Source organism: Neolamprologus brichardi, unplaced genomic scaffold (genome assembly GCF_056152115.1).
Source record: "Neolamprologus brichardi isolate AB-2024 unplaced genomic scaffold, ASM5615211v1 NODE_ptg000008l+_length_2720982_cov_1, whole genome shotgun sequence".
NCBI classification, from domain to species: Eukaryota; Metazoa; Chordata; class Actinopteri; order Cichliformes; family Cichlidae; genus Neolamprologus; species Neolamprologus brichardi.
In genome coordinates, this window is record NW_028270135.1 from 169551 (window position 1) to 182271 (window position 12721).

The 12721-nt window shown below is 41.3% G+C and overlaps 1 protein-coding gene and 1 pseudogene across 1 annotated transcript; both read right to left on the reverse strand.

The window, feature by feature from the left end:
* Nucleotides 1-5544: 5544 nt before the first annotated feature.
* Nucleotides 5545-9113, reverse strand: LOC148094761 (myelin-associated glycoprotein-like). Its single transcript, XM_087837123.1, has 7 exons — nt 9062-9113; nt 8507-8866; nt 7705-7986; nt 6127-6387; nt 5959-6049; nt 5641-5704; nt 5545-5553 (listed from the first exon to the last, which is right to left on the reverse strand). The coding sequence occupies exons 1-7, from the start codon at nt 9111-9113 to the stop codon at nt 5545-5547; spliced, it is 1119 nt and encodes a 372-aa protein (XP_087693249.1).
* Nucleotides 9114-11841: 2728 nt separating this feature from the next.
* Nucleotides 11842-12474, reverse strand: LOC148094762 (uncharacterized; annotated as a pseudogene).
* Nucleotides 12475-12721: the final 247 nt, after the last annotated feature.

A 12721-nucleotide genomic window follows, 5' to 3' on the forward strand; every position in this document is an offset into this window, starting at 1 on the left:
CTTATGAGACTAATAGAGTCCTGCTTACCGAAGATTATAATGTAAACACTTCTCCTTTAGCTCCTCCCAGTTCTATGATGGGGACGTCAGCTGAGGAGCTCCAGCTAATGCTCTGCATTATGGAAGTGGAGTTCAGAAACTGGGAGTTGGAGGTGGAAGCGATGCATCTATGGGTGAAAGCTTTAGAGCTGCAACGCCAGCCTAGTAGCTCCATCCAGTCACCGCTCACACTGCAAGCCCCCCCTATCGCCCCATAATTGCTTTGATTTGCACATTAAATTGTTACCACCCTTTAGAGAAACTGAGGTGGATTCATACTTTGCTGTGTTTGCTGAAGCTTTGAACTGGCAAAAGGAAGTTTGGGCCTTGCTGCTGCAGTGTAGGCTTTTGAGTAAAGCTCAGGAGGAGCGTGCTAGCCTTTCAGTGGACCAAAGCTTAGACCATGATGTGGTCTACAGTATTGTGTGCTTATCAATTGGTGCCTGAAGCATACAGACAGAAATTCCGACACTATGGGAAAAGGGACAACCAAGTGTGTGTAGTTTATGTGTGAGGAAGGGTGCTTTTTGATAAAGAGTGTCAGGCTAGCAAAGTCAAAGATTTTGCACAGCTAAGGGAACTGGTGCTTTTGGAGGATTTTAATAAATGTTTGCCGGAGCATGTGGTGATTTATTTAAATGAACAAAACGTTGAGTCTCTTGCAAACGCTGCTGTCTTGACAGATGAATTTGCCCTGACTCACAAGAGTGTTTATTCATCTCTGACACGTCAGGACCCTATTGTTTCCCCTGGCATGGGGAGGGCACGTTCACCTCAAGTTCCCCTGGCGCAGCCACACAGTTTTCAAGCCTTTTATCTCTAAAGGTTTTCTATCACTGACTGAGAAGAAGGGGGACAAAATTCCCATCACAATTTTAAGAGATGCTGGTGCAAAGTAATCTGTGGTGTGTCATGGTATAGTGCCTTTTTCTGACCAATCATACCGTGGCTCAGATTTGTTGGTGTGGGGAATAAAAATGAGTATGTTGTGCATGCCACTTCATACAGTTACTCTACTTTCCCCCTTGTCTCAGGCACAGCAGGTGGGGGTGATAGATCAGCAGCCAGTTGCTGGTGTTGATGTTTTTCTTGGCTGGGGAAAAGATGTTCCTTACCTAAACCTACCACACCTGAAACCACTGAAAACCCTACTGTAGATATCTTCGGTCATGCCCTCTCTGGGCTCAGTGCCTCTGCAATTTTTGCGGCATGTGTGGTTACTCGTGCCCAGGCCGATGTGGTGGACATTTCAGATACGTTCTTGAAAGAGCCTAAAATTCCTGTCAAACTTCCTCCTGGAATAAGAAATTAATCTAGGCCAATGAGATACCAAATGACTTTTTCTTGGCAATAGACAGAGAACAGTTCATTAAAGCTCAGCAGTCTGATGTTACTTTGTCTGCCTGCCTGCCAGGCAACAAGCAACCTGTGTCGTACCTATTTGACAATGGTGTATTGCTACATAAGTGGTCCCCAGTGTCTAGAATGGGGTGTGACGCGATCACTCAGATTGTGGTACCAAAAGAGTACCGTCTACAAGTGTCCTTGCCCATGATAACCCCCTATCTGGCTATTTAGGAATCAGGAAAACTTATGACAGAGTTTCCTGCTTTTTTTGTTTTTTTGACCAGGGTTGAAATCTGAGGTTGCCAGGGTCTGTCGATCATTTTATCCACGACAAATGGTTGGTAAATGGCTTGAGCATTTCTTGAGAGGGAGAAATGCTTGATTTTATATCAGGGAGTGTTATGACCAGGGCTGCACATAAGTGGTCCGCAGGTACGGAGCCCCGCAGGGGACATGGGAGAAAAAAAAATTAAGACGGACTTTTGCGAGATCTTGCAAAACTAACTCGGGATCTCGCAAAAGTTTTGCGAGATCTCGCAAACGTTTAAGCCGCATTCTTCGGACGCTGGCTCGAAGCCGACCGGGCGGTCGAGGCACGATGTGCCGGGAAAGCGGTGTTCCTCCCGGCTGTAGTAGGTCTCGACCTCCAGTTAGCTTCGAGCTAATGGGAAGAATGCGGCTAAAACTTTTGCGAGATCTCGAAAAAGTTTTGCGAGATCCCGAGTTTGTTTTGCGAGATCCCGAGTTTGTTTTGCGAGATCCCGAGTTTGTTTTGCGAGATCCCAAGTTTGTTTTGCGAGATCCCGAGTTTGTTTTGCGAGATCTCGCAAAAGTTTTGCAAGATCCCGAGTTTGTTTTGCGAGATCTCGCAAAACAAACTCGGGATCTCGCAAAAGTTTTGCAAAACTTTTGCGAGATCTCGCAAAAGTCCGTCTTAATTTTTTTTTCTCCCATGTCCCCTGCGGGGCTCCGTACGCAGGTGCGCATTCGCTGTCAAAATAAAAGACGCGCACCAGATAAGAAGTTGGAACGCGCGTTTGTTAGATGTAAGATGTAACATGTAAGATGTTCTGGAGGAGGACATCTTTAAGAGTTTGTTCAGAACTCTTAAAGATGTTGAAGAAGCAATTTCCGTAAGCAATTACTCTGGTGTTCCTCCACCGCAAAAGAAGCACGTATTCTCAGAATTTCACATGAAAATATGTGACGCTGTTTTTTCTGATCACTGTCCTGTTGTGTTTGATATACTTTTATCTCTCCGCCATTTTACACCTCTTATTCCAACATGCCGTTGTCGTGTTTTTAACCCATCTGCAACAGAACAATTTTCTATTGCTTTTAAAAAAGTTTTAAGAGCTCTGCTTGGCTTTGGTACTGAGGAAATGACATCTAATTTTTATGATGAATGCAAAACTGTCCTTGATGAGGTCGCTCCTTTTAAAACTATGAGCTCGAAACCACAATCAGACCCATGGATAAATAAGGCCACTCCTTCAGCCAGACAAGAGCGCAGGAAGGCTGAGCGTAAGTGGAAAAAAGATGGGCTGCAGGTGTCTTTTCTCATGTTGAGAGACAGTCAGGACAGTAAAAGCAGAAAAGCCAAAGTTTTTTTCTAATGTATCTAAGGTGAGATCTTTTTTTATCTTTTAAAAGCTTTGAATGGGCGATTCATGCTTTTATTACATCCCAGCTGGGCTATTGTAACTCCTTTTATGCTGGAGTTAGCCAGACCTGCCTGGCAAGACTGCAGTTGGTCCAGAATGCTGCAGCTCGTCTTCTGACATGCACTAAAAGATGTGAACATATTTCCCCGGTGCTCGCCTCTCTTCATTGGCTCCCTGTCGACTTCAGAATTCATTTTAAAATGTTACTCTTGACTTACAAAGCCCTGAATGGACAGGCTCCCAGGTATTTGTCTGACCTCTTGCAGCCTTATGCCCCCTTTAGATCTCTTAGATCAAGTGATCTTTTGCTTTTAGCCGTACCAAGGTCGAGGCTGGTTCATAGAGGCGATCGAGCATTTGCAGTTTTAGCGCCTAAGCTGTGGAATAATTTACCCCTACACATCAGACAGGCTCCCACTGTCAATCTTTTTAAATCTTATCTTAAAACACATTTGTATTTACTGGCTTTTAATACAGTATGGGAGTTATTTGTTAATTCATATTGGATGTTTGCTATCAATATTATAAGTTATTTTACTCGGTATTTTGTATTATTGTACAGCACTTTGGTCAACGTTCCTGTTGTAATGTGCTATATAAATAAATAAACTATAAACTATAAAATGCTGCAGCAAGAGTACTGCCAAAGACTAGAAAGAGAGAGCATATTTCTCCTGTACTGGCTTCTCTTCATTGGCTCACTGTTAAATCCAATACCAAATCTGAAATCCCTCTCCTCACATACAAGTTTTTCAATATTCAGGTCCCCTCTTATCTTAAAGACCTCATAACACCATATCACCCTATTAGAGCACATTGCTCTCAGACGGCTGGCTTACTTGTTGTTCCTAGAGTATTTAAAGTAGAATGGGAGGCATACCTCTTCTGTAGAGGGACTACAAGGTTTTGAATTTTTTGCTTGGATTAATAATAATAATAAAAACAGTTTGGATTCGGGAAACAGACACACTCTCTACTTTTAGGATTCGGCTTAAAACTTTCTTTTTTGATAAAGCATATAGTTAGGACTGAGTTGGGTGACCCTTATTCCTCTCTTAGTTATGTTGTGACAGTAAGCCTATTACAGGCTGCTGGGGCCTTCTATTGTGGACTGAGTGTTTACACCAGGGGTGTCCAAACTACGGCCCGCGGTCCATTTTTAATTGGCCTGCAAGAAATTTTATAAATACAATAGAATATGACCCGCACTTCAACTTTTGCTTGAGTGTATTGCACTTCTTACTTTTAACACTAGGGGGAGCTTCTGATGATCAAGGCAGTTGCTCCACCAAAAAGGACAATCACAGAAGAAATTTACCCCAAGCTACTAATGATGGGATTTCCGGCTCTTTTTAGAGAGCCGGCTCTTTCAGCTCCGAACCGGCTCTTCGGGTTGTTTTGTTGCTTTCATTAATTTATTATTAACAATAATATAAAATTATGCACAAAAGGAATTACTAATGTAAAAAAAAGTGGTTTTATTTATATATGTTTATATATAAATATATGCCCGTGAGCCAGCTGTGCCAGAGTGACCGAGCCCACCCCCGAAGTGGCCCGAGCGAGCCCCTAAGCTAAGCCTAATAACTTAAATAACAAGCTTGAAATTTACCCGTCCCATTTTCCCCTTTATTGTTTTTTCTCTGTGCTGTAAATCTTCTGTCTAAGAAGAAAGCTGAGGCTGCTGTTCTGAGAATGAGCTACCAAAGCTTTTTCTAAATAAATCAAGAAAGATCCATTTATGGAAAGTTGTGATGAAGGCAGTTTTGTCTTTAAGTATATTCAACAATATAACATATTTGACCACCTTTAATAGATTTTTCTAACTTTAATACACTAAAGTTAAGGCTCTATACCTCCTTTATTTTTATGTATGTGGCCCTCACTGAAAAAGGTTTGGACACCCCTGGTTTACACCGTGATACACCATTCTGCATTTAAGCATTAATATTATTAATCACTGCCTCTGTTCCACTTGGTGTCGTTTATCCCTAAGTAAATTTAAGTTTTGAACAAGTAATTAAAATATTTAAAATATTGTATAATTTCTCGGTAATTTTGTCAAAAAAAAAAAGAAATAATATTTCCCAAGTATCTTACATTTTGAGGCACAAGCAGTATTGTGGAGTATATAACTCCATATATACTCCACAATACTTATGGATAGCCTTCTATGCTATCAATAATAACAAATATTACTGAATGTAATTAATGAACAAAAATGTCATAGATATCAAATCATAATAAAAACAGAGATCACAATTTTTTTTGTAATTTTGTATATTTGACTAAACTTTATTATTAATCTTTCAAACTAGATCATTGCTCTGACCAAGAAAACATGAGTCATAGATTACAGACTTATAGAAATATAACAGATTAAAACAAAACCAAAAAAAAAAAAAACAACCCCAAAACAACATTTTTCTTGACTCAACAACATGGACTGTAGTTGGTCTTCCACACAATACACATTGTCATATATTGACTCATCTCAAGCAATCTGCAAAGAGAAACAAGATTAATTAACTCCCTTTTTATGCATGTACATTATGAATGAATCAATTAAGAAAGCATTGCTTATCCCTACATTGCCATAGACAGGATCATTTGCATAAATGTCAGGAGAAGGGATATGCTCCCTGTTCTTTTTCCTGCAGAAAGAATGCAAAAAAAACAACAACCATGTAATGTATTTACACATCTTTTAAAATCTTATTTTATCATGGTAGGATTTTGTTTGCAAACTGAGCTGAAGAATAATAAAACCTTTTTGTTCGGGCATTACAGAAGTTTGACAGGTCTCTCTGACTCTCTGGTGCTCTGAAAACTGTTGCTATATTTACAGATTCTCCCACATACATGACTTACTTGTTTATCTGCAATGATTTTGTTCATGACAACTTACCATTTTTTAACAACTCCCACTCCACTTCCTATCAAAATAATCAGCAAAATCACACCTGCTCCAGACGAGATAAGAATATTCTGCATGTTGTCTGTTGACAAAGAAACCATGTTAAGTATTTTTGTCGTGTAAAAATAGAGAGATCAATCCATCCTAAGTCTTTCTTACCATTAACAGGTAAAGAGAGCAAAATGTTGTCATATCCCACCACGTTGATTGCCAGGCAGTGCACAAACCTGAAAGACCCAAAGTCTGTCTGCAGAGTCTCAATAGTAACAAAGCCATTTTTCTCTGCTTTGCTGCTTTGCATGACTCTGTCACCAAGAACAAAATGTACCATGCTGGGAGGCTCGGACTCTACAGTGCACTCACACTTTACCACGCCGTCCTCTGAAGAACACTTTGAGGAAGTCTTGATGTCAGGGCCATCTGTGAGGACATAAAATAAAAATGGAAGATAGCCATGCATTTATTATGTATGTTTGAATGAAAAAAAGTGTTTTGTAATTGAATTCATTCTAGTGTAACATAACATGCACAACACGCTGAGGTGCAGGATCTGATTATCTGATTACCCCTTCTTCACTGATAGCAGTGCAGCACATACTGCAGCATGTGGGGCATGTGTAAGTTGTGTGCAGCCACGGGCCAGTTGCAGACACACTGCTGGCCCTTTGCTGGAGCTGAACAGTGTCAGCCTAATGTGTACCTTAATCAAGCCATGTAATAACAACATGTGCAGTAACAAAATAGTGCAAAAGCAACATGACGAATCTCTTTTCAGAAATTACTCAATGTGCTCTAGACAAAATGTCACATTCACCCAATCATACACTTTTTCAACTGAGTGCTTCCTAACTACATTCATACACATTCATGCTCTTGACATGAAGACCGGAGGAACCAGGGATTAAACCACTAACTTCTGATCATTAGGTGACCCGCTCTACCTCCGGAGCTACAGCCACTCAGTGGTAAACATGAGTAAACCGTCACTAGGTTGTGGATAAAGTGTAAACTCACAAACCTGTCAAACCTGCATTTGAAACGTTGGCTACCATAGCAGTATAGTATTGCAACATGGCATTTGGGTCTTCTAACTATCCATCCATCCATTCACTTCCGCTTATCCTTTTCAGGGGCGCTGGAGCCTATCCCAGCTGTCATAGGGCGAGAGGCGGGGTACACCCTGGACAGGTCGCCAGTCTGTCGCAGGGCCAACACACAGGGACAGACAACCATTCACTCGCACATTCACACCTAGTGACAATTTGGATTTTCCAATTAACCTATCCCCACAAGCTGCATGTCTTTGGACGGTGGGAGGAAGCCGGAGTACCCGGAGGGAACCCACACAAACACGGGGAGAACATGCAAACTCCACACAGAAAGACCTGATGGTGGAATTGAACTCAGGACCTTCTTGCTGTGCGGCAACAGTGCTAACCACCGTGCCACCGTGCTGCCTGTCTTCTAACTAAAATAGGAAATAGGAACATAAATAGTGCCATCATTGCCAGACCTGGCCCACATCTGGCTGACATACACCCTGCCATGACACCAGTCAGCCAGCAGTGCCAGCTTGACACCAGATCTGGGCTAGACCTGTCGGCTATGTTGGTTACTGCACCTATTTTATTTGTTTGCTTGTTTATATTGTAAAATACTGTATCGCCGATTTTGAATGCTTAAAAAAATGAAACTATTTACAGTGGTTGATACACTGTTAATGTACAGTATACTTACATCTTACTTGAAGTATCTTAGATGTTTCCTGGTGCAGCCCTCGATGGTATGTTATGTTGCATTTTAAAGGCTTGTTGTGATCAGAGCGGTTTGGGTGAAAGGTCAGAGTAGATGTTGAATTCCACTGGCCTTCATGAAGCTGCTGTGTTTGATCGTGCTGCTCTCCAGAGTGACTCCAGATGAAAGAAGGTGGATATTTGGGGCAGGAGTGAAACACGGAGCAGGATGCAGACACATTCTCACCCTCCTTTATCTCCTCTTGCACCGATAAATTAGGTTGACCTGTGTTAACAAAAGAGATTATGGTCATAAACCAGAACTCCATCATGATGGTAAGTGTACTGTAATGGAAATACAAGTCCACTTAAACAGTACAGCTGCTGATGAGTTTTTGTTTTCATTTTTGCCCATTCTCTTCCATACAGAGACACTTAACATCTAAATCCAAATCACCCAGTTTGACAAAAAATTTGCTATGCAAGGTTTTACATTAAACTTAAAGTAAGTCATAGCAATAAACAGGGTTAAATAATACTGATAAAAAAGTGCTCTTGCCATTAAATCAATTAGCAATTAAAAAAAATGCTTTATTAAATCTTAGCTTTGAAGGAATAATTCAGTAAACTGAGAAAAGGAAAATGTTCTAGAGCATTGCACATTCACACTAAAATATTTATTCAGCACTTATCAATATAATAAAACATCACGGTAAAAACACTGGAAACAAAGAGATAGTTACAAGAACTAGAAAATGTGGTGTTATTGTTAGTAGTACTTACTCACACTGACTAATTGTACTTACTCAATGAAATAGAGACTTTATCATTGATGTAGGAATACTGGTTGTGGGCTTTAATTTCAATCCGGAAATAAAAAGGCCATCCGTCACTTTGTTGAAGATTTTCAATCATCAGAGAACAATCCTTCTTGCTGAGATCTCCCAGTAGTTTTGTCCGATTCAGAAACGGATCCAAAATTTGAGATGCATTGGAATGACAGATGACTTGATCATTGTCATTGTACCAAATCCCTGTGAACTCGCTGACCTCATTTTTTGGACTAGGAAAGTCATAAGAACAGGGGATCACCACACATAATCCAAGGTGACCTTTTACTGAGGATGGCACCTTTACAGTCCAAGATGAAGCTTCCGTTGGAGAAACTGTAATAAAATCCACAGTAAAATTTGATGAAGTTTGCTTCATCAAAGTACAGGTGCATTAGATGCATGGGAAAATACAGAAAAGATCATTTAATACTCACAAAATACTGGACAAAAAAGCAAAGGCATGTGAAAAAAAAACTGTTTAAGTTTACATCTTGTGAGAAATAAAGATTACAGATAAATTATCCATACCTTTAAAGCAAATGCACATTACGAACAAAGACAAAGACCACCGTAATGTCATCTTTTCTTGTCACTGTTACACACTCACATTTGTTGTTACTTTCATTTCCTTCAGAAGTGTGACTTGTGAGTCTCCAGTCTGCTTTTAATACCCAATACATACACTTTATCATGCACAAAACTTTTTTACCCTCATATACATATGGTTGGGACAGTTTTTTCTTATCTTTTTTTTAGAAGTACATTCACAGTTGTTGTTTTTGTTGACATGACAGCTTGATCAACATGCCTTCCTTCTACTTTTGATTCCTTTTTGAGTCTCCTAAACACACCAGCTTTAAGGCCTTTTCCGATAGTTTAAGGTATTGTCTAGATATGCAATGTAGTCTCAATTCTTTGGTTGTAAACCTTTTTTAATTGCTTATGTCTAATTCTCTGAAGTGTTTCTGTAGGGTACAGTCCCAATCAAAAGTTCAAGACCACTTGAAAAATGACAAAAATCATATTTTGCAACCAGCTCAACTCAAAACATGTTTTATTTTAGACTCTTTAAAATAGCAACCCTTTGCTTTGATTACTGCTTTGCACACTCTTGGCATTCTCCGTGTGAGGTTCATGAGGTAGTCATCTGAAATGGTTTTCCAACAGTCTTTTACCTCCACTCTCCGGTCCATTTCATCCCAAATCATCTTGATTGGGTTTAGGTCAAGTGACTCTGGAGGCCAGGCCATCTGGCTCACCACTCCATCACTCTCCTTGGTCAAATAGCCCTTACACAGCCTGGAGGTGTATGTGGTGCCATTGTCCTATTTAAAAAGAAATAAACTAAATGCAAACTGTATGAGATGTCATGTTGCTGCAGGATGCTGTGGTAGCCATGCTGGTTCAGTGTGCCATCAATTTAAAAATAAATCCCCAGCAGTATCACCAGCAAAGCATCCCCACACGATCACACCTCCTCTTCAATGCTTCATGGTGGGAACCACGCATGTGGAGACCATCGTTCACTTTTTCTGTGTCGCACAAAGACTCAGCGGATGGAACCAAAGATCTCAAATTTGGACTAATCAGACTAAAGCACAGATTTCCACTGGTCTAATGTGCATTCTTTGTGTTTCTTGGCTCGAAAATTGTCTTCTCCTTGTTGCTTTTCCTTAGTAGTGGCTTCTCAGCAGCTATTTGACCATAAAGACCTGATTCACCCAGTCTCATCAGTTGATATAGACATGTGTCTGCTACTGGAACTCTGTGTGGCATTTATCTGGGCTCTAATCTAAGATGTTGTTAATTTGCAATTTCTGAGGCTGGTGACTTGGATGAATTTATCCTCAGCAGCGGAGGTGACTCTTGGTCTTCCTTCCTTTCTTCATGTGAGCCAGTTTCATTGTAGCACTTGATGGTTTTTGCGACTGCTCTTGTGGACACTTTCAAAGTTTTAGCAATTTTCCAGACTGATTGACCTTCAGTTCTTAAAGTAATAATGGACTGTCATTTCTCTTTACTTAGCTAATTAGTTCTTGCCATAATATGAATTCTAACAGTTGTTGAAATGGACTGTCAGCTGTGTACCAACCTAACTTCTGCACAATACAACTGACGGTCCCAAACCCATTAAGAAGGCAAGAAATTCCACAAATGAACCCAGACAAGGCACACCTGTGAGGTGAAAACCATTTCAGGTGACTACATCATGAAGCTGATCAAAATAATTTTGATGTCTTCAGTATGTATCTACAATGTAGAAAGGAGCAAAAACAAAGAAGAATCATGAACAGCGAGATACACTTGACAGCACTTCACAGCCCTAAAGTGACCCTGACAACAGTGCAGCAACCCACTTCACTCTTAGTGTTAATGCTTTACTAATTTTAGATGAGCTCAAATAAAACATGATGTGAGAGACTGAGTGGTAAACATAATTAAAAAAGCAGAACAAATTGATTTGAACAAATTCATATGAACATGTGAATTTTAGCTGATGTGCAAAATCTTTGCAACAAAAAGACACTAAAGATGATGTTAATTACATTTTTTGTTTGGTTTTACTGGTTAATGTTTGCTGTTTTTAGTGCATGCTATGTGGACTGAGGATTAAACCTTTAAGAGACAGCTGCTGTAGAAAACAATCACAATCCCCACAGGCTGCGATTGGCAGATATGATGAGATGAGATAGCCTTTATTTGTCAGTTGCAGGTCTTTTGCCCACAACCGAGATGACAGACCTCCGACCGTACATACAACACACAAACATCACATTGGGGAGACAGGTCAGGCTAGGTAGCGAGGAAAAACACATCGAAATGTGTAACACAGAAGGATAATACAGGAATGCACAGATATCAACACACCATAGCACAATAAACACAGACAGCAACATGGGAAAGAGTTCCAGTGTGTACATCTGATCTGGGACCGCTGCAATCTTCGACTGCGCCTCCAACTGACCCGATGTCATCATCAGAGGGGAGGTAAGCGTTGGAGGTGGCGTTGGATCCGGGGTAGGGAGGGTGATGCGTCAGTGAGTGCTTATCAGTATCAGTATATGTATGTGTGTGCGTGTCCATAGTTCAGCTGAGACAGTGTCCTTCGCCCTGCCAGGCTAAGTAAACAGTCTTCCAGCAACCCAGGTGGCCTTGCATGGAACGGGAAGAACAGACTCAACACAGTCGTTATCAGGGTGTTTTTGTTCGGCTCCAGCCTTGAGCCCACAGCGGGCGCCGAAGGGGTAGCCGCATTATGATGGTGATTTTTCTTTTGCGACAACTCATGAGAATTTCAAAGCTGTTCTTTAACACTCCGACACTGGTCTCTCAATCTCCCGTTGGAGAACCGCGAGCTTCCCCGTGATGTTATCAAACTTGCTGGTGTTGTCATTCTTGTGCTCAGAGAGCCGATTCTGAGAACTCACGACTGCAGTCAGCTGTTCCACGATGTAATCCAACTTTCGCTCAAAGGTGTTATTCTGAGCAGGCCTCTCCTTGATGTAACCCAATATACGTCCAGAGGTGTTATTCTGAGTATTCACTGCAGCTGTAAGTGTCTCCAAGGTCTTAACCATGCTGCTCTCGATGAGCCCTTTCTGAGAAGTTGCGCCTCGTCCCATCATTTCAATCCCAGCGGGCAGCCTTGGGAGAAGGGGGGTTGTTTGAACAGCCGGTTCCGCTCTCTTAATTCTCCGATAAGCCAGGGCCAAGCCAGCTCCAATCAGCAAGAACCCTGTTATCATGGTTCAGAATAGGTAGATATCTTCAGCGTCCTCGATCGACAGTCCCGCCAGGCACACGATCCTCAATTCCTGCCACCCGTCCATCGTGTATCCGGCAGAGAAAGTCCCTCCAGGGCACTCGGGCTCTCCTGAGCCCAGACTTCTCGTTGAGAAAAGGGTGTCAATAGCATTCAGAGACCAGTTGGTCAAATCCATAATTCCTCTTTTAGGTTTAGAAACAGACTGTGAGAGTGTCATGGTCCTGGGCCATGTTGGCCCAGCATTCTTAGTTTTCATGTATTCTTGTATTTTGTTCTTTATTTGGGCCGTGGTTCCTGGGTTGCTCTGTTAAGTTGTTCCTTATTTGATTTCCCCTTGTGACTTTTACCCCCTGTGTGCCCCTCTGTGTATCTGTGAGCCCTCGTCTCCCCTCGTCTCCCCTTGTGTTGCATTCAATGTTTCC

What these genes read in the sequence shown, in the direction of transcription:
- LOC148094761 (XM_087837123.1), bottom strand. Translation starts at nt 9,113, where the DNA reads ATGACATTACGGTGGTCTTTGTCTTTGTTCGTAATGTGCATTTGCTTT. An exon ending in AATGTGCATTTGCTTTAAAG is followed by an intron (nt 8,867 to 9,061) that starts GTATGGATAATT and finishes ATTTTATTACAG; the next exon opens with TTTCTCCAACGGAAGCTTCA. An exon ending in GTGGGAGTTGTTAAAAAATG is followed by an intron (nt 5,705 to 5,958) that starts GTAAGTTGTCAT and finishes TTCTTTCTGCAG; the next exon opens with GAAAAAGAACAGGGAGCATA.